We start from the raw sequence: 21,081 nt of genomic DNA on the forward strand, positions 1-21,081 counted from the left end.
GGAAAACAAGGAAACTGCAAGGTTGCAAGCATGGTTGATTTTTGACAATTTTCTGATTTGCATGTTGAATGAATACCAGCTCACTGAAATTTATGATTTGACTTACATTTGATCTAAGTTTGTCACTAAGTCTTTTAACGTTGAGAGATTTTAGATGACAAAATCCACTTAATTTGTTGTTAGCTTCCATCAGCATTTCTGTGTCAATTTAGGAGTAGATATAAGGCATGTTGAATGGTTCTGAAGGTTTAAGTGCAGCAAGAACTATTTATCAGCATTATGGATTAAAACTGGACTGCTGTACTTTTTTCTACGTCCTTAAATAATTTGCAGACATTTTGAAGATCACAAACATCTATGCAATATCTAATAAATCCCAGTTTCTCTCTATAGGGTCAAACCATCATTGGCAAATGGGAGGCATATTTCCAGGAAAAGGCACTACTGGTTTTACACTTGGAAACCTCAAGTGTGTTAAGTTTGGACTTAGAATTCTAAATGCTTAAAACAAAAGCAGTAAAAATATCAATTTAATGGATCAAAAAAACCTAAAATTCACCTACTATTCCTGTGCAAAAAATTATATACCCTGATCCAACATCACCCCCATACTTTGTGGCTCAATTATGATTAATACTGGGACAGATTGACATGTCAAAATTAAGGTTACAAAAACCTTGTAACAAATACTCTGAAGTGCTTTGACATATTGTCATCCATGCAGCAAATTAGTAAGAAAATAACTAAGACTCACCTATTCATAGTTTATCTTTTAAGCGAAGGTGGAATCAGACTGCATGCTGTATCAGGTTACCAGCTGCATCGAGATGAAAATTGGTCAATTGTTGAACCATAATTAAAACATATCTAGCTAAGCCTAATGATGGACCAGAAACATCTCACCTGAGAATGCAACTCATTAAGACAGTTTTAAAAAAAAAACTTGACTGCAATCAAGAAACTGAAGATTAAATTATTACTTTCAATTGTTTTGACCAGTTTCTTGATTATAGATTTTTTAAAAAAAATTGAGTAGATTTCAGTACATGTTCTGAAATTCAGGATAAAATAATCTGTAAATAACAAGCATTCCAGGTCAGTAAGAGACAAGTCATTCTTTGCTGTTGAGATGCAGTTTATTTTATGTATACATGGAATGCCTTTGAGGTACCCAATGCAAAAGCACACAAATAGCATGAAAATCACCAGCGTTCTAGAATTGACAGTTAGCTAATTTTAGGCACTCAATAGGAATTGCAAAGCAGTAACACTGAACTAATACATGAAAATATATCAACAGTGAAATACAACTTTGTATTTACTGGGATACAAGCAGCCACTATTAGTGTTTCAGACTACTTGAGAATATAAATCTGCAAATTCATAGATAATCTCAACTGGCGAAGTAACTACAAATCCTCTGTCACTTTAGATTGTCTTTGGAGGAAACTATGAAGCCTTTCACCAGCACAAACCTATAATGGCACTATGAACCAATAACTGTTTGCATTGATTGCAGGAGCAAACGTCGGTAAACAAAAATCAAATGCAGAACAGAAAATGGAGTTAGGGAGTAAATGAAAAGGGAAATTAAACCAAATGTGAATGGAACCTACAGCAAGTAACTAAATATAGGGTACCATAAGCAAATGTCTTACCTAACTGAATCTCAAATAAATTAACATGCCTACAAAGGGACACAGTAAATACATAATCGCACAAGTGAATGATTAACTGTTGTAGGTATAAACACAAGCACTCTTGATTAGGCAGTATGTTTTAATGTGAAAGATAAATGAATATTAATGTACCAATGTTGAAAGTGAGTTGCTTCCAAATCAATTAAGAATTTGCAAAGACAAGTTTGAACATTGGGAAGCTCTACTCAACGCCAATATTAGGAACAATGTCAGTAAGAAAATTAAACACCTTAAATTTATTTTGATACAGTATACTGGTGTGAAGGTAGCTTTCGTGCACGTTATCTGGATTGAAGCCCATAACTATTCAAAAATACAAAAAGCTCAAAACATACTAAGGAATAAACTCTAGGGTTGACAGGAGAGAAAGGAAAAAACAAATTGAAAGTAATAAACATGTTCAAATATGGTTTGAGAAGTCTGGATAAAAATCGTGACTTATTTTAAAAGTACACTTTTTGCTCTAAAATTCTCTAGATGTAGGGTGCATCTTACACAGTTAAGAAATTTAAGTGAGCTTTCTTGAGCTGGACAATAACTTTTGTGGACACCTTATAAATATTAATGTTTATGCTGATACTGCTACATTGCCCTGGTCTTCAGCAAGTTCTAATGCCAAGTCTGAGGGCTGTGGTTCAACTTGTTCTTCTTTCTGCCACAACAGTTGAAACTTTTACGAAAACATAAGTTGCTGTAAATGCTCAGCAGGTCTGTGAAAATAAATCAAAGTCAACATTTCTGGTCCAGTGATCTTTGAGGAACATTAACTTTGATTTCTCTTCACAGATGCTGCTAGACTTGCTGAGTTTTTCCAGCAACTGTTTTCGTTTTGGATTTACAGCATTCGCAGTTCTTTCAGTTTTCAGCTCATTACTAATACAAAGAATTCCACCGTATACAAGGTGGTTGGTTCACAATAGGCACTTGCTGTTAAAGTAATCAACGAGGAAGCAATTGTTAGATGTTGCACCATGTTGACGTGCTTGCAACTAGAAAAAACACTGAAGGGTTGCATTTCATTATGGCATGCCTGCAGACAAACCGCGAGATCCTTGTAACGTCGATTCACTGATGCCGCAGATATTTCTCTACCATCTCACACATTACATTCATCATAAATACTGTTGGCTTATTTAGTTCACTTGAGTATCACACATTTTCCCATGGGCAGGGGAGCCAGACTCTCAGCAAACTATGATGAGAACAGACACTCAAGTCAGGTTTCCTCACTTTGATCATGATATTGAAAAGGTACAGGTGTGATTCTATAAACATGAAGTGTTTAGAAGTAACAGTTAAGATCACTAACAAATCTGTAAAATATTCAGTTAACAGCTGACATTACATTATCAAAACTATACATTGAAGCTGAAGGGGGAAGATGGGTTTCCAGGATCAAAATCTATTTACAGGTCAATTAACAAAGATCAGTACAAAGTAATCAAAATTTGAAGTGACAGAAAAGCTGGATGCTCTAAATTACAATCCTAAATATTTACTTCAGACAAGGATAATTACACTGTGGCACAGGATCCATTCACACTGTGAAGCAATGTACCATAGAATCCTACAAAATTTCCATGGTAAGCTTGTAATTACCCCTTGCAAAAACAGAAGGCATGCACAAGCCAAACAACTTGTTTAATTCCAACTACAAGAACAATAGTACTAGATACCTCCCTGAACTTTTGGTTTAGAGAGAATTCAAAGAACTGTCTTTGCTTAGAGGTAATAGAAGTTTTGGTAGTATGAAATTAGAAAATGTATAGCTAAACAGCAATGTTAAAGTAATATTTCATTCAGCATTGCATTAGGATCAAACACTTCAAAGCTTATAGTTTTATTATTTGAATAATGTAGCATTATTCACAACAGAACAAAGAAAGACAACACAAAGCAACGTGAATAACTATCACATTTATTGATGAATTCAACTAAGAAATTTTCAATGTTAAGAAGGTAATATCTGACCACTGACAGCAATTTGTTTTTACATTACTATAATGGCATGAACAATGCTCCAGTCTCGATTACTTAAGACCCAAAACAGTTCAGTTCTGAAACAACACTCAATCATCTTGTAAGTTTTTCTTGCATTATCCTCCACATACAAAATAGTTGGTACAATAATTAAGCTGCGTTCTATCATTTTCAACAGTACTACTTTGGTGTTTCCATGAGTCATAAAAGGTCAGATAATACCTTTTTAAGATATCCTTACTTGTGTAGTTGACTGCAAACCTATATATATATATATGCCTGAAAAAAAAAAATCACATCATTAACAGTAAATTGTTCCTTTTACTTTATAATCCAAGCATACAGAAGCTGGAAAGTTAAGAGGCTGATTGACACTTTGATCCCTGTAGATTAAGATGTATTTAAAGTAATACTTAAAGAGCTAACCTAAAAAAATACAGCCATCATACTTATGACTCAACTTCTCTCCTACATGAGCCTTGACAATTTTTTAAATGTTACATTAATAACCCAATGTAATCAAGAAACAGCACATTGCCTGGGTAAATTACTTCAACAAGCCATGAAAATTGTTAAATGCACTTTATAGCAAATTCAGTCATATGTAAACCTCTCTTTTTTTTTTAAACTTTTTATACTTACAAGCAGCTCCAAACCTGAGTATTCATAGTACATCTAAACATACAAAAATGTATGTACATTTTTCTCCACTTTCTGGTAAACTAATACAGTTGTCTCTAATGTCCATTTTACATCCCTTTTGTCCTAGAAACATGCAAAAATCACCATACAATAGAAGGACAAAAATTAAATTTGAAAAAAATTGCACTCCTTTGAAAGATGTGGCAATATGAACATGGGCTTTGACAGATTGCAAAACCAACAAACTGCCACATTATCAGTGTGCACAATGTATTAGGCATTAAACCTTCACAAGCAGCAGTCTGCCGTCTTTAATTTTCAATTGCTGAAATATCGGCAAAATTAAATATGCACATTTCATGCTAGAAGTTACAGTTTTGTAATAATACTATGTAGAGCACAACCCTTTCAACATTCACCTCTGATTATGCTTACGCTAATCTCCTTTTCAAAGTGGAGAATGGGGAAGCAGTGCTCAGATCTAATGGAAGCAGTGGCAGCAATGACTTTTGTCACAGCTGAATTAAGAGGGAGAAGAATTCCAACTTTAAACACAGGCTGCGAATTACGGCTACATGTTCACTCCTTGAGCACTTAAGAGTGACTCCAGCATATCGTAAGTATCTTTGTAGTCCATGTGCTGACTGTTTGCATTGTATTCTGGATTGGCGTTGTGACCGTTGGCCTCTGTAGGTTTCCTATCCAGTTTCATGAGGGTGCTGAGTTGTCCATAGCCCACCTGGTATGTGACAGTGGGAGGAGGGGAGGAGGGAAGGTTAAGAATTAAGTTGTAAGGGTATATATACTGCTTCACAGAGGAGGAAGAAGAAGAGGAAGAGGAAGAAGAGCTAGATGAAGTACCTGCAGTCTTGGAGGTTTTGCTCATTTTGGGATGGTGGTTGTGAGAGGTATCACTGGTGTGCGCCCTCTTGCGTGAAGAGCTGGAGCCAGTGGAGCTGCCATCACCGCTCAGACCCACAGGACTCCGCAAAGCTCCTCCTTTCGATGCATCAATACCGTGTCTACTACTCCCACTACTGCTGCTGCTGCTGCTATGCGAATGCTTGTGGCTGCTATGGTGGTGATGATGAGAAGAATGGTCCTTCCGTTTTTCCTTATGATCCTTGTTTGCACGTGGACTTGTGTGCTTGCTCTTACCACTGCCCTCATCTGAGGAGCTGTGTCTTTCAGATGAGGGAACTTTAATTTTCATTTTTAGCTCATCCTTAGAAGCCTTTTCTGTTGGTGGGATAGGTATCCTCAATTTAAGCAAACCCTTCTCCTTTTTATCAGCTGCATGTCTTTCTGATTTTTCTGATGAAATAGGGATTTTCATCTTAATTGGTGAAGTCACAGCATTACTATTATGCTGAATTTGCTGCTGCACCGGTGCACGTTTTTTCTGTTGTTCAACCAGGGCTTGAGCAGCAGAAGCATATTGTTCTTTCACATCAGACTCCAGTGTTTCTAATTTGCGTTTCTGTACTGCAAGTTCTGCAGCAAATTTTTCCCTGTATCTGTCCAAAGCTAATTTTTGAGGAGCTGGTACAGTTGGAAGGGGGAATCCATGATGTTTACCATTACCAGATTTAAGATGTTCATGTTTACTAGATGAGTGCCCTGAAACTTTTTCAGATCGATGATGGCTTTGAGCTAACTGTCCAGATGTTGACTGCTGAATGGAGATCATATCATTTTTGTTGACAGGTACTGACAGATCTTGTTTATGAGAATGAACTTGCTCCATGTTCTGGTGCGGATGCTGAGGCCACTCTTGTTGGGAGGTAGAACTGAATGAAGTGGTAGCCATCATCTCAGGGACATGTGCTGGCACTGAAATACCACCAGAGTTCAATGATGCAGGTAGAGCTGTTGTGGAATTTGATTTAGGAAAATTTGCACTTGAAGCAGGATCACCACCAACAGAACATGTAGATTCATGGGGCCCAGATGAACCAGGAAGAACATTATCAGCTATCTGACCATCTATTTTTGGTTTCTTTGCAGCCTGATTAGCCTTTAAAGAAAACAAAAATGAAGTTAATACTTTAAAAAAGTTAAAATGAAAAAAAATTAATTCAACATTGTAAACTAGAAGCTTTACCCGCCAGTTTCGTATCCTCTTCAATCTGCTTGGCGTTTTCTCCAGTATTTGCAGAAATTCATGTGTTAACTCTGCAAATAAAACCCAAAACAAGGTTAGACCATAAAAGCATGGTACTGACAATAATTTGTATATTCACAGACAAAAATCTTTTTTTTTGCAACAGTCAGAAGCACTGGAAGTTTTGAGTTATGTTTGTAATTCTAAGAGCTTCCAGCAAAATAATTTGATCTTATGCAACAGGAAGATGAATTAGATATACTCCTGTCTTTTATTGAAAATGCATGTTTTAAAAGGGGAATTATGACATTACATCATGCTACGTTTTGGAAAACTAATTTTGAAGAGCATGTCAAATTCATCTACTTGAAATTGATTAACTATCAAATCATGGCAGAATATCTAGCAAGAGACATTCAATTAAGATTGCACATATTCACAAAACAATACAATTTTGGAAAAAAATTGATGAGGATGCTTTTTGAATATCATCCTGAGTTTAAGTGGTGGTATGGGCGGCATGGTGACTCAGTGGTTAGCACTGCTGCCTCACAGCGCTAGAGACCCGGGTTCAATTCCCGCCTCAGGCGACTGTGTGTGGAATTTGCACATTCTCCCCGTGTCTGCGTGGGTTTCCTCAGGGTGCTCCGGTTTCCTCCCACAGTCTAAAAATGTGCAGGTTAGGCGAATTGGCCATGCTAAATTGCCCGTAGTGTTAGGTGAAGGGGTAAATATAGGGGAATGGGTCTGGGTGGGTTGCGCTTCGGCAGGTCGGTGTGGACTTGTTGGACCGAAGGGCCTGTTTCCACACTAAGTAATCTAATCTAAACAAAAAAAAAAGGCAGTACAATGCATAATTTAAATAAATGTAGATCCTCAGAATGGTTTGGCACACAATATACTCTATGTTCTCTAAAATGAAACAAAACTTCAGGAGATAGATTCTGTGCTCTGCCTAGAAGCTTGTCACTTTGGGTCTTTTCCCTAAACCACTTCGATAAATTACAGGATACAGACTAGTCCGACCACTGTTCAGGGTGAAAGGGGACACGTGCATACTGTGCATTATTGAGGGCTGATTACTCAGCACACTGAGCTCATAAGATTATTTTGCTGTACAGCTCTATAAATATTAAATTTATATACCATATTAGTACAGTGTTACAAAACAAAAATCACAACACTAGTTATCTACAAACTTACAACTAACCATCAAGTAATTCCAGAGTAACAGATGGATCCACATATTCCCACCAATGTTTTCCATCTGTGGATACAGGTATTTCCCAGTTGGACCACTTGCAAGCCAGATGTATACACACACACGCTATCACGGTAGGTTTGTACTGCAAGCAAAATGTTGTCAGATGCAAACTGCAGTGGAGAATATTGATGATCGGTGAATCATGGAGTGGGGGGAGGGAAGAATACAAGAGACAAAAAAAAAGGAAGCTTTTTAATTGTGGAGTGAAAAGACAGTTATCAATATCTGCAGAAGGTGGGTCACACTTCCAGCATAAAGCTGAAAATGGGTTCACTCCAGATAAAGCACAGATGAATTGTCATAAATGCCCAATGGAAGTAGTATATGCACCACTGTACATTGGCTTAATGAAAAATTATTTTCTTGCTCCTTACTAGGTAGTCTCAAACGCAGACCTTTTGCAAAATGTTTACTAATTGGCCATTCTTTATAAGTCTTGCAACATTTAACAGTGGGGATAATTTACATTGGTCCAAAAACTTAACAATTCACTCCCACTGAAGTTTGAAAAAGCTATCTGGTAAGGAAAGTTCTCAGACAAATAATTTTGAAATTTCAGGCAGTAATCCGACTGACATTCAAGTTCTATTAGGCCAACGTACACTGGTTGTTTATACATTTAAATGTGGGTATGCACAAAATATGGACCTACAAACAATATATGGCCTGTTCTAATTTCTATATTCTTCCCCATTTCAAACCATATTTTATGCAACATCGGTTTGCACAAATTGTTAACCATCTAAGTAGCTACACATTAACATTGATGCTTGTTATCAAAAACCATTTCAAATAAGCTAGTAGTAACCTGCTACAAATACCAAATTAGATAAAATGTATTGAGCACTTATGGACTAAAAGGATACTTGAATGTTTTGGCAATGACAGAACCTCCTACATCAGCATTTTTATTACCCACATTTGGTATCTCCAGTTATTTTAGGGGGCCATTGAATTTCCATTGTAACTGGAAGTACAACCCAACAACTTGCAGTTCTTAAAATGTGCTGCAATGTTTTAATCTGAAAATATCAAAATATTGTTAGAAATCAATTAATTTTGGAAAACAAATTTTGCAATTCAACGAGAAGTGTAAAAATGTTAAATGCTTTCATACTTACCATGATGCTTGTGAATTCTAGGTTAAGTATATCTCTTTGTAATCTTTAGTTGCTATTCAGGCTACCAATTTTTAGAGTTATGCACTCAGAATCGAATTAATGTAACCAGAGAGCACCACTACACTTCTCATTGTGCATTTAACCCCTTAGTGCCCAAAATACCCTTGTACAGTACACCGCACTGCAAACAGAGAGATACCATCACAGTAGATGAAAGGACATTTCTCTGTTGCAACAAGGGTTTGAGACACTTGTTAGGGGGCCCTGCAGTAAGGGAAGCAATAGTGTGCCTGAAACAGTGCAACAAAGAGGGTCAGGATAACAACCTGTTGGTAGCCATGAAATAGGATGTCTGTGCCAAATCCTTGCTTGCTGTAACAAAAATAAAACAGAATTAGCTGAAAGAAAAGCTAAAGACTGTGGACATCAGCATGTACTTAAGCTCAAAATAACCATTGTTCTGTGTACGTCACAATGTTAAAACCAATTATGATATAGATGGCAGCGATTTGGCTCATCATGCCAGTTATGTCATATTATTTAGTCTGGCTTCTTCACCTGTTGCCAATCTCTTGCTTTTCCCTCATATACCTGCACACCATTACCATTCAAAAAAAAAACCAAGCTCCTTTGAATGCCTCCACAGTACCCAATTTGATACCCTAACTCACTGTGCGAAAAGGTTTTCTCTCAGTACCTTGCTTTGTTTACACACACCACCTTATGCCCTCTTACTCTGGGATTCTTATACAAGCAGAAACAGCTTCACCCTATCTACTGTCTAACCCTGTTCATGATTTTGACAATCTGTCAGATATTTTCGCAGCCATCTCTCGAGGGAGAACAATCCCTACTTCTTCAATCTATCCTCATAGCTAAAGATTCTCATGTGGAGCCATCCTAATAAATGACTTCTCAACACATTCACATCTATCCTGTAACATGGTGCCCACAACTGTAAGTAATACTCCAGATGAGGTCTGTCAAATGTCTTGTAAAAGTTCAACATCACCTCCTTGCTCAATGTCCCTATTAATAAGGCTGAAAATGCTAAAAACTATTAACTGCTCCACATGGCCTGCCATCTTCAATTATCTGTGCACAAATACACCTATTTCCTTATTTTGGCTCTGTGGTCTTCTGATAAAAGCACACCACCTCACTTCTCTGCAGCGAGATCTTAATAGACTGAGAGATAGGTGGCAGGTTGGGGGGTTCAATGTCCTTTTGGAATTCCACACTATCCTCTTGGCATATACACGTTTAGTGTAATCTGCAAATTTGGAAATTGTCCCTTGCATGCCAAGATCCAGATTATTATATGCCAAGGAAAACAACAGTCCCAAAACAAACCCCTGGGAATTCCACTACAAACATTCCTCCAGCCAGAAAAATATCCACTGATCATTACTCCCAGATTTCTACCACTCAACCAATTTTATATTCATATTGCCACTGATACCACGACTTAGTTTTTCTCATGTCTGTTGGGAGGCACTGTATCCAATTATTACTGGAAACCCTTGTGTTCCACATCATAAGCATTACCCTCATCAACCCTTTCAAAGCTCTTCAAAATCTTAGTCTTCAATAAGTTAATCAAACATTACGTCCCTTTTAGAAATCCATGCTGACTTTTCCTAATCAACTCACCTTTTTCTATGTGACTAATGATTCTATCCTGAATAACTTTCTGAAAATTTCTCTGTGAAGTAAAACTAACTTGTCTGCAATTGCCAGGATTAACTTTACAACCTGCTTTGAACAAAGCCATAAATGGGGCAACTCTCCAGTCTTCTGACACCAGAGTCCAGGCAAGACTGAGTGGGCATATAGCTGGAAGCCACGCTCCCTAAAATTCTTTAGGTTTTGGAAATTCATTACAGAACTTTTTCCTCCACATTCTTTCCACTAGTTAGCGATCTGTAGACTTTATCGAGCAATTCTTTCCTTTTTGATCCACAGCTCTAATCAAATGGTCTCCATCCTTGAACTCTCCGAAACATTCTCTTTCAGCTCTAGTGCTCTCTTTAGGCAACACTGCTAACCCTCTTCAACTTTGTATCTGTCCTGAACAATTTGCACCTAAGAATATTTAATGCAGAATCTTATCCTTAAGCCAGTTAATCACTTACATCGTAAATCCATACTGCATTCTACATCTAACTCCTCAGCTTTATTTCCTACATACGTGCACGTTGAGAATAGTTTGGACTTTCTTTTCCCCTTATTCTAACTTCAACTATTATCTTACTACTTAAAAAAATTAGTCAGCTGTATCCTTAAGCATTTTGTAAGCCCAGCTAATCAACTTTAATATATATCTTGGTTTCCAAACCCCAGCCAAGTTAGTTTAAACTCTTCCCAATTTAAATAATTACTCAAAACATCAGTTGTACCCAATGTATATTTACCATTAAATGAGACTTACCTCTCACTAACTGGGTGCATTTCACCACATCAGTATGAGGGTGTTCTATAGTAATCTCAAAACCTGCAAAATTAAATCAGTTCATTTAAGCTCAATTCATTTCCAAAAAGAATAAAATAGGAATTTATATACTTTTAGGAAAATGCTGATTGCATCTTCAAAACTGAATAAATTAGTACAAATTGTGGGAATATGATCCAACTTGATAAATAATGTACTGCATACACATGCTTTTGCAGATCAACAACTGTGCACAAACAGGACTGTCTGGGGCTTGCAATAACATACCAGTTCATTCTCAAAGTTACTGAATATTAAACCCCGAAAGTCAACCCAACCTCAAATCATGACAGCCCCACAATCTGTGCCTGCTTCATTTCAGCAGTTCATGGCAACCCACTTTGACATACTGAAGGACAATAAAACGCTAGTTTTGCAAGTGATGCCGACAGAAGAAAGTGAGGACTGCAGATGCTGGAGACCAGAGTTGAAAAACGTGATGCTGGAAAAACAGCAGGCCAGGCAGCATCCGAGGAGCATCCGAGGAGCAGGAGAATCGACGTTTCGGGCATAACCCCTTCTTCAGGAATGCCTACATCCAATTATTGAAAAAAATTACATCATAGTACGCACCATAGTACACTGAAGACTGAAAACTTTTTGCAGTCTGCATGAACAATGAGGAGTGACTTCAGACATTTATAAAATCATGAGGGACACAAATAAGGTGAAAAGCCCCAAGTCCTTTCCTCAGGGCATAGGTTTAATGTAAGAGGAGAAAGAATTAAGTGGGACCTATTGGGCAATATTTTCCACAGAGGGTGACACATATTATGAAACGAGCTACTAGGAAGGAGTAGAGGTGAATACAATTATAACATTTAAAGAGAGATTTGGGCAGATACATGGATAGAAAAAAGGTTAAGTGGGTAGAGGCTAAATGTAGGCAAATGGGGTTTGTTCAGTTTAGGAAACCTGGTGTCATGGATAAGTTGGGAAGAAGGGTCTGTTTCCATGTTGTATGATTCTATGACTAATAAAACAAACAGTAGTTGAATACATAACATGCTCAGAAAAAAAGGTTCTTCGAAAGGCTGAAACTTAAGTTATGTGGAGAGAAAAAGATCTAGAGATCACAACACATTTGCTACGGGGTGTGTAACAGGACAGTCATGTACTAAAATGGAGACAATATTGATGCAGTAAAATATTCAAAGTGGCAAGCAGTCTTTGCCCTTTGCTGACAACTGTCGGGGAAGCCCAACTCCAAGGATTTGCGATAAGGGGTCTGTTTAAAGGCCAAGTGTACTACAACCACCTCCGAGCCAGATAACACACAGAAGGCCCTCAGACCGGCACTAGCAAAACATCAGATACTGCAGTTACTCTTCTGAGCATCTGAACCTTAGATCAAGAAATCAACCAAAACTATAAAGATCTGCCTCGCTCTACCAGGAAGTAATTTAAGATTGTGCAACTCAAGGGTACGGTGCTGGAAACGCAGACAGCCTTAAAATAAAGTTATGTGGAAGTTCTGAGAGAAACAGATACTGATTTGCACAAGATGCAGTTTTACATGTAGTATGCTTTCCTATCAGCATTAGAGGCATTGTAAATTTTGCACAGAACAAGACTTTTATGGTTATGCAAGTACAGGCATTGTATCTTCCAATTCTAGCTGATTCAAAAATGCTTTAGAGGAACTGGGTTAAGACTTATTTCCTCGCTATATAATTCAACTTTACATGATCTTGTTTAGATAAGGGAACAAAAATTCAAAGTTCTGGTCCTGATCACTATGTAGCTATCAATATTAGAAACCAACGTTTGAGAAGAACAAGACAAACCATGGCCCAAGCAAAAAAAAAAACCACACACCTTGAAGCTCTGACTCAGTGACCTGGAACATTACTGGCTGGTGACCAATGTCAGCACAGGTTCCCCCATCAAAAAAGAGTCAATTTTTAAGTGCAGAGAAAAATAAAAGTCAAAACGTGTGGTCTGATTTCTAGCATCTGTAGTTCTCACTATCTCGCAGAGAAAAATAAATGATGAACCTCATTTGCAAGTCCAGTACATTACTTTCAGTCCTGTGAAATTTAAAGTTGTAAAATAAAATAAAAACAATGCAGGCACCAGTCACTCCAAAGGATCTTTATGGCTTTGAATTCAGAATTTATGATTGCAGAATCACTCCCCTGAAAGTAGGGTAGTGCTTGCAAGATTTAAAACTGAATGATCCACAAAACAACATTATGAATAGCAATTACAGTAGAAAATCTGTATTATTAAGTACTTATCATTTGGTAGTACAGTCATTACTGAAAATATTATCAAAGCTTTTGGTCTTGCACTCATCAGCACAACTTACAAGAACACCAATAATGAGTAAGATCAACACTGGGAGAGGGGTGATAACTGCTATGTGGCTCTGAAATAAACAAGGTCAAAAGCCTAGCTGACAATCCTTGAACAGCTGTCTAATTCCTGCTCAGCATGAGCTGGCATTTCTAATTGAAAGCAAGTTAAAAAAGTGCTTGGAGATTGAGGAGCAGACTACCAGATGATAGGCCTCATTGTCATGGCTTATTGTGTCCACATTGCCCAAGAGACATGAATGATATCCCCTTATCAGGAATTATTCTAGAACTGGTTAAGTGGTTAGGGGAATTGCTAGTTTTGAGCAGCATTTCCACTCAGCGAAGAGCTCCTTTGCATTTGTGAGGACCGTACAGGACATGCATAGCAAAAGCAATGCCATGCCCATGTGACATTGATAGCTTGATCACCACTTAAGAGGAGGCATGGACATCAGCAGCACTATATTAATATGCAGACTTGCAACCACTGCATGTGCCAATATTGACTGAACCTATGAACTCAGGAACGGATGCTTAAGGAGAGAGGAGAAAGATTTAAAAAAGGGACCTGAGGAGCAACTTCTTCCACAGAGGGCATTTCGTATGTGGAATGAACTAGAAGTGGCAGATGTAGGTACAGTTACAATATTTAAATTTCATTTGGATAGGTACATGAATAGGAAAGGTGTCTGCTGGCTTCCAGTTTCCTCTATGCTATGCGTGTCCAGCCACTATGATACTGTACATTTGGCAACAGATTGCAGCACGCCTATTGCAGCACTGACTTCTAGTTCCAGACAGTGCTGCTGTTGCAAGGGCATCAGCAACTGGCAGGAAAATTTGAGGGAATACTACTGTCTATTGCAAACATACTTTTGTCAGCATAATTCATGTTGAGGTTTTTATAGGCCCATGTCTATTATATTTGCTCTGTAAATAGGGTCTGAGCCATCAGTGCACCGTGCATGTTTGTTGCTGAAACAGGGCACAAAGTCATCTTGCAAGATAACGTCTACTCAAATCAGATATTCACTATCACACAAATCCAACAAAAACTCCACAACTGTCAGATTTAGTCCTGGAAAAAGTGCTCAGTATACCTCAAATTATCCCAACGATTTAAGCAATAGGTGCAGCTAGATGTTTCACACTCCCAGCTTTCTGTAGCAACCCGAATGGTGTTTACTACCAACAAGATGCTGCCATCAAACCAAAAAATAATGTTCTATCACACAAATGAGTAATTTTATGAAGTAAACATGATAGCAGGCTTTCCCATTTATAAATATGATTTGATAAATATACCTTATCAAACACTTTCTGGAAGTACAAATATAACACAGACATCTTCAAAAAAATCTCAGATTAATCAGACACTATCCCCCTTTCATGAAGCCATGCTGACTCTGTTTGGTCAAATTACGATTTTCCAAAAATATCGATACCATTTTCTTAATTGATTTCAATACTTTTCCAACAATTCATGTTAGGCTAACCAGCGTGTAGTTACCCACTTTTGGCCTCCCTTTTTGAATAGGGATGTATTATTAGCAGCTTTCTAATCTTTGGTACTTTTCCAGAAAGAAAAATGTTTTGGAAAATTATAATCATTGCATGTACCTCTTTTGGGATCCTACAATGCAAGCCATCAGGGTACTTATCTGCTTTTCGGCCCATTAGTTTGTCTAATACTACTACTAGAGTACTTAATGCCATGTGCTTGTTCTCCAAAACGGTCTCCCCAGATTAATTTTCTAAGTGACATTGGTTTATTTTGACATCTCCCTTCCTTTTTAAAAGGTGTCTAAAGACATTCCTATTGTCAGTTTTTAGATTTTGTTAGTTTACACTTTTTTTTTCTCTCATTATATTTTTTAACCATCCTCTGGTGGTTTGAATTTATTCCACACTTCAGGACTAATAGACGTAATCACCATATACGAACATTGGAAGGAAAAATAGGCAAAAGTCATTGAAGGTCTTAAAGTCAGGCTATTTTCCCTTTTCATAATGCTGATTTATGATAATTTCTAACTTGCAACAAAATTACTAGCATCTGAATTTTAAGTCTTCATAAATGCAGAACAGTAAATTGTGTCATCCACTGTTATGTAATATCACATAAATCACTAATAAGAGAACAATTAACTTCACATTTATCCCTGTCATTCACTCCTCCTGTCCCAAGGTAGAAGTAGCTGAGGTTTGTGTGCCGTAACAGTATTCCTGCAAATAATCATTTAGAGTCATAGAGATGTACAGCATGGAAACAGATACTTTGGTCCAACCCGTCCATGCCGACCAGATATCCCAACCCAATCTACTACCACCTGCCAGCGCCCGGCCCATATCCCTCCAAACCCTTCCTATTCATATACCCAGGAGAAAGTGAGGACTGCAGATGCTGGAGATCAGAGCTGAAAAATGTGTTGCTGGAAAAGCGCAGCAGGTCAGGCAGCATCAAAGGAGCAGAAGAATCGAATCGATTTTTCAGGCATAAGCCCTTCTTCAGGAATGAGGAGGGTGTGTCAAGCAGGCCAAGATAAAAAGGTAGGGAGGAGGGAATGCGATAGGTGGAAGGAGGTTAAGGTGAGGGTGATAGGCCGGAGGTCAGGAAGAAGATTGCAGGTCAAGAAGGCGGTGCCGAGTCTGAGGGTTGGAACTGAGAAAAGATGGCGGGTGGCGGGGGGGGAAGAGAGAGGAGGGAAATGAGAAAGCTGGAGAAATCTGCATTCATCTCTTGTGATTGGAGGGTTCCTAAGCGGAAGAGGAAGCGCTCTTCCTCCAGGCGTCGTGTTGCCACGGTCTGGCAAAGTAGGTGGCCAAGGGCCTGCATGTCCTTGGCAGAGTGGGAGGGGGAGTTAAAGTGTGGTTGGGTTGGTCGGTGCGGGTGTCCCAGAGGTGTTGTCTGAAACGTTCTGCAAGTAGGCGGCCTGACTCCCCAATGTATAGGAGGCCACATCGGGTGCAGCGGATGCAGTAAATGATGTGTGTGGAGGTGCAGATGTATTTGTGACAGATATGGAAGGATCCCTTGGGGCCTTGGAGGGAAGTGAGGGTGCAAGTTTTGCATTTCTTGCGGTTGCAGGGGAAGGTGTCGGGAATGGAGGTAGGGTTGGTGGGGGGTGTGGATCTGACGAGGGAGTCACGGAGGGAGTGGTCTTTCCGGACCACTGATGGGGAGGGGAGGGAAATATATCCTTGGTGGTGGGGTCTGTTTGGAGATGGCGGTTCCTTCGTCATTTCCGCCATCACCACCCTCTGTCTTCGACCTTTGAGCCAGTTCTGTATCCAAATGGCTGGTTCTCCCTGTATTCCATCAGATCTAACCTTGCTAACCAGTCTCCCATGGGGAACCTTGTCGAAAGCCTTACTGAAGTCCATATATATCACATCTACTGCTCTGACCTCATTAATCTTTTGTTACTTCTTCAAAATAAAACTCAATCAAGTTTGAGAGACATGATTTCCCACGCACAAAGCCACGTTGACTATCACTAATCAGCCCTTGCCTTTCCAAATACATGTACATCCTGTCCCTCAGGATTCCCTCCAACAAATTGCCCACCACCGAGGTCAGGCTCACCGGTCTATAGTTCCCTGGCTTGTCTTCTTAAACAACCCTTCTTAAACAGTGGTACCACATTTGCCAACCTCCAGTCTTCCGGCACCTCACCTGCGACTATCGATGATACAAATATCTCAGCAAGAGGCCCAGCAATCACTTCTCTAGCTTCCCACAGATTTCTCAGGTACACCTGATCAGGTCTTGGGGATTTATCCACCTTATCAAGACATCTAGCACTTCCTCCTCTGTAATCTGGACATTTTGCAAGATGTCACCATCTATTTCCCTACAGTCTATATCTTCCATATCCTATTCCACAGTAAATACTGATGCAAAATTTTCATTTAATATCTCCCCCATTTACTGTGGCTCCATACAAAGATGGCCTTGCTGATCTTTGAGGGGCCCTATTCTCTCCCTAGTTACCCTTTTGTCCTTAATATATTTGTAAAACCTCTTTGGATTCTCCTTAATTCTATTTGCCAAAGCTATCTCATGTCCTCATTTTGCCTTCCTGATTTCCTCCTTAAGTATACTCCTACTTTCTTTCTAAGGATTCACTCGATCTATCCTGTCTGTACTTGACATATGCTTCCTTCTTTTTCTTAACCAAACCCTCAATTTCTTTAGTCATCCAGCATTCCCTATACCTACCAGCCTTCCCTTTCATCCTGACAGGAATATACTTTCTCGTGCTCCCCCACTGACACCCCAGTCACCTGCCCTGCCTTATCTCCCAAGAGTAGGTCAAGTTTTGCACCTTCTCTAGTAGGTACATCCACATACTGAAACAGAAAATTGTCTTGTACACACTTAAGAAATTTCTGGGGCTTCATAACCATTCTGGCCTAAAACGTTAGCCAAAAACGCAATTAAGGCAATTTGTTAAAATTGAATCCAACAATATCACAAAAAAATTACTGCTGTGCTGATAGCGTAATATGTACATTATAAATCAAATAATTTGATAGCACTAAGCCCCTTGGCCGTTTATGATAAGTTTGACAGCTTTAGGATTACGGCATCAGCTCTCACATACAATAATTCTTTCATCCTCCCTGCCCAATTTCTTGAATTCTAACACCATAATGGCAACACCACTACCTCAAACGCTGTTTCAAGAAAGCAACTGACCACTCCAGGGTGAGGAAGGCTGGCCAAAAGCCACAGAGCTCAACCGTTATTAAAACGTTAAGGGCAAAAAAATTTGCAGCGTAGAAATCATTATTGAATGAAGCCTAACTTAACATTATTGTTCTCTAGTTTTAAAAAATTGCTAAAATATAAACAGATCAAAATGTTGGTGCATGATGTAAAGCATTAACAAGACTCGTCAATATGGTTCTCGCACCTGTGAAGTTAAATGCTTTGCCCTTTAAAGCAGAGCAAGTCATTGTAATCCAAACATTTATTCCAACTTACCCAAGGTTTGCAGAATAATACTTTCAAGTATGACCAGATCTTGGGCCTGTTGAAGGTACGCCTGCAGTTTAAAGAACATAGATTAGAGATCAATGGACAGAAGAGTCAAAAGCAGACAAGCTCATTCCTTCATCACTTAAGAGCAGCGCTTTTCTACAAGTAGTTAGTAAAGAAATACATATTTTGCGAAGTTACAATGCTCGACCACATTTGTAATTTAGCAGATTTAGAACCTGTAGCTGCACTCGATGCAAAGGCAATTATATTGATTAAGACAAAACTTTGCAGATGAAAGGTATTTTTATAATTTAAAAATACAAATTTAAACTTTGCATTCATACCTTAAATATCACTGTCATATCATTTGTAACTTACATCACTCTTAACATCTAGTGGCTGTTCTTGAGGATTCAAGCAGGCATGCACCACCTTTATGACATGCTCAAGTTTACGTGGCTGTTCCTCTACCTTTGCAGCCAAGAACAAAGCAGCAGGGGAAATAACCTGTTAAGAATTTACAAATGTGAATGCTTTAAAAAATTACTACCGAGCAAAAAGACAAAATTTTGCTTCAATTAATGTCTGTATTAGGACTTCAATTATTCATATTACTTAATGATTTGGATAATTGCATAGAAAGTTATATATCCAAATTTGCTGATGACAGATGTTATGGACAGTATAGATAATAGCTCAAAATCACAAAGGGATATTGATAAACTAAATGAATGGGCAAAACTATGGCAGATAAAGTTCAATGTATGCAAGTGAGAAGTTATCCATTTTGGACCAAAACAGAATAGATCAGGCTACTTTCTAGATGATATGACGTTAAATCAGTGAGTGTCCAAAGAGACCTGGGGGTTCAGATCTTCAAAACGTCACAAACAGGTGCAAAAATTGCCAAGGCAATTAATGGAATGCTGGCCTTTATATCCAGAGGACAAGAGTTTTAGGACATAAATTATGCTACAGTTATACAAAACCTTGGTTAGACCTTCTGGGAGCATGAGGGGAAATCTGGGCACTACATGTTAGGAGGGATATATTGGCCTTGGAAGGTGTGAGAGTAGGCTTATAACAATGACACTTACACTTCAGTTTGAGGAGAGAGATTATATAAATCAGACCTGGTTTCTCCAAACTTTAGAAGGTTAAGGGTGATCTGATCAAAGTCTACAGGATACTAAGAGAAAGGGACTGGGGATAAACTATTTCACTAGCTGGGGAATCTAGAAATAGGGGGCATAGTCTGACAATTAGGGCTAGACCATTCAGGAGAGAGGAAGCACTTCTAAGCTTGAAGGGTGGTAGAACTTTGGAATCTCTTCCACAAACAGCAGTGGATGCTGAATCAGTGGGTAATTGTTAAAATTGGACAATTCTTTTGTTTAAGCAACGATACTAAGCGAAAGTCAGTTATATGGAGTTCGGCCACAGATCAACATGATCACAGTGAATGGCATTCCAGGCTCAAGGGGCTGAATGGCTCACTCTGATAGTTTTAGTTACTTAAACCATTGTGCACTTTGATCAAAAATGTTTGAAATGTCACTAGTCTTAAATCAAAAACATTGTCTCAACTTGTTTTCACTTAATGTCGTTTTAAAGCTCATCTTCCAATATGTAGCAATGTAGTGTTTTAAAAAAAAAAGCCACATTGTCTTTTAGTATAAATTTTTAACACTATTAAACAGGCAAAGATGGAAAGATTCAATTTCTGCACATTTGTAGATAATATTACTTAAAACTCAAGACTGATGCAGCCTTTGCACTGATACTAATGTGGACCCAGAAGTCACCCCTTACTACATGACATAAAATATAGTTAATGAAACATGCTGTATGCATGTAAATAAATAAATCTCACTCCAACCCAAATGGTTTCTGAAGACAAGATCAATATTTGTACATGCATAACAGACAGAGCACTTACCTGTACACTTAGCTCTAAAATCATTCCAAAGGCAGTTACTTTTTCCTCTCATCTCAGTTCAGACAAAGCAACAAATAAACAGAGGTTTTAAAGGAGGTTGAACTTCAGCACAGGAGAAGGAATACTTTATTTTCAAATAAATATTTTCATTCACTCCACTTCGACAGATTTAAAAAAAATCAAGTAGACTAGGGGCTGAAGACCTAGCTTGCTTTCAGCAAAGCTGTAAAAGTAAACTGATCTTTCAAAAGGTGCCAATGGAAGAGACCTCAAATGAGCTTCATAAGTTATTCTATCCTGGAAACAGAAAACTACACCCTTCATTACTTTATAAGCAGATTTATCTGAACTCTCTCCCCTATAAAACGTTGATCCAATCGCCTAAAATCATAAGAGCCAAAAAACAAACATTGCACAGAAGGATCACTGGATCTGAAATACCGACTCTGCTTTCTCTCCATGGATGCTGACAGAGTTGCTGAATCTCTCCAGCAATTTGCTTTTATTTCATATTCTCATTATCCACAGTTCTTTGCTTTTTAGATTAAAGCCC

The 21,081-nt window shown here is 38.4% G+C and overlaps 1 protein-coding gene and 1 long non-coding RNA gene across 6 annotated transcripts in view; one reads left to right on the plus strand and one right to left on the minus strand.

Moving 5' to 3' along the window:
* Window positions 1-1,117: 1,117 nt before the first annotated feature.
* The window catches only part of ccnt2a (cyclin T2a), a 31,524-nt gene continuing 11,560 nt past the window's right edge, over window positions 1,118-21,081 (minus strand). For 2 of the 5 annotated variants that reach the window (XM_043694050.1, XM_043694051.1), the window contains exons 3-9: window positions 18,968-19,096; window positions 18,593-18,653; window positions 11,243-11,305; window positions 9,138-9,183; window positions 7,637-7,800; window positions 6,427-6,497; window positions 1,118-6,339 (exon numbers count right to left, since the gene is read on the minus strand). In XM_043694050.1, coding sequence (XP_043549985.1) covers window positions 4,894-6,339; window positions 6,427-6,497; window positions 7,637-7,800; window positions 9,138-9,183; window positions 11,243-11,305; window positions 18,593-18,653; window positions 18,968-19,096 — 1,980 coding nt within the window. In that variant the 3' untranslated portion in view covers window positions 1,118-4,893. Of the gene's footprint in view, window positions 6,340-6,426; window positions 6,498-7,636; window positions 7,801-7,843; window positions 8,713-8,811; window positions 9,184-11,242; window positions 11,306-18,592; window positions 18,654-18,967; window positions 19,097-21,081 lie in introns of those variants that run through there. The other 3 variants (XM_043694052.1, XR_006312165.1, XR_006312164.1) reach the window with 3 other exon arrangements.
* Window positions 1,124-19,547, plus strand: LOC122551708. Its single transcript, XR_006312166.1, has 3 exons — window positions 1,124-1,134; window positions 16,418-16,420; window positions 19,462-19,547. It is a non-coding gene; the product is annotated as an uncharacterized LOC122551708 (long non-coding RNA).

Source organism: Chiloscyllium plagiosum, chromosome 7, assembly GCF_004010195.1.
Source record: "Chiloscyllium plagiosum isolate BGI_BamShark_2017 chromosome 7, ASM401019v2, whole genome shotgun sequence".
NCBI classification, from domain to species: Eukaryota; Metazoa; Chordata; class Chondrichthyes; order Orectolobiformes; family Hemiscylliidae; genus Chiloscyllium; species Chiloscyllium plagiosum.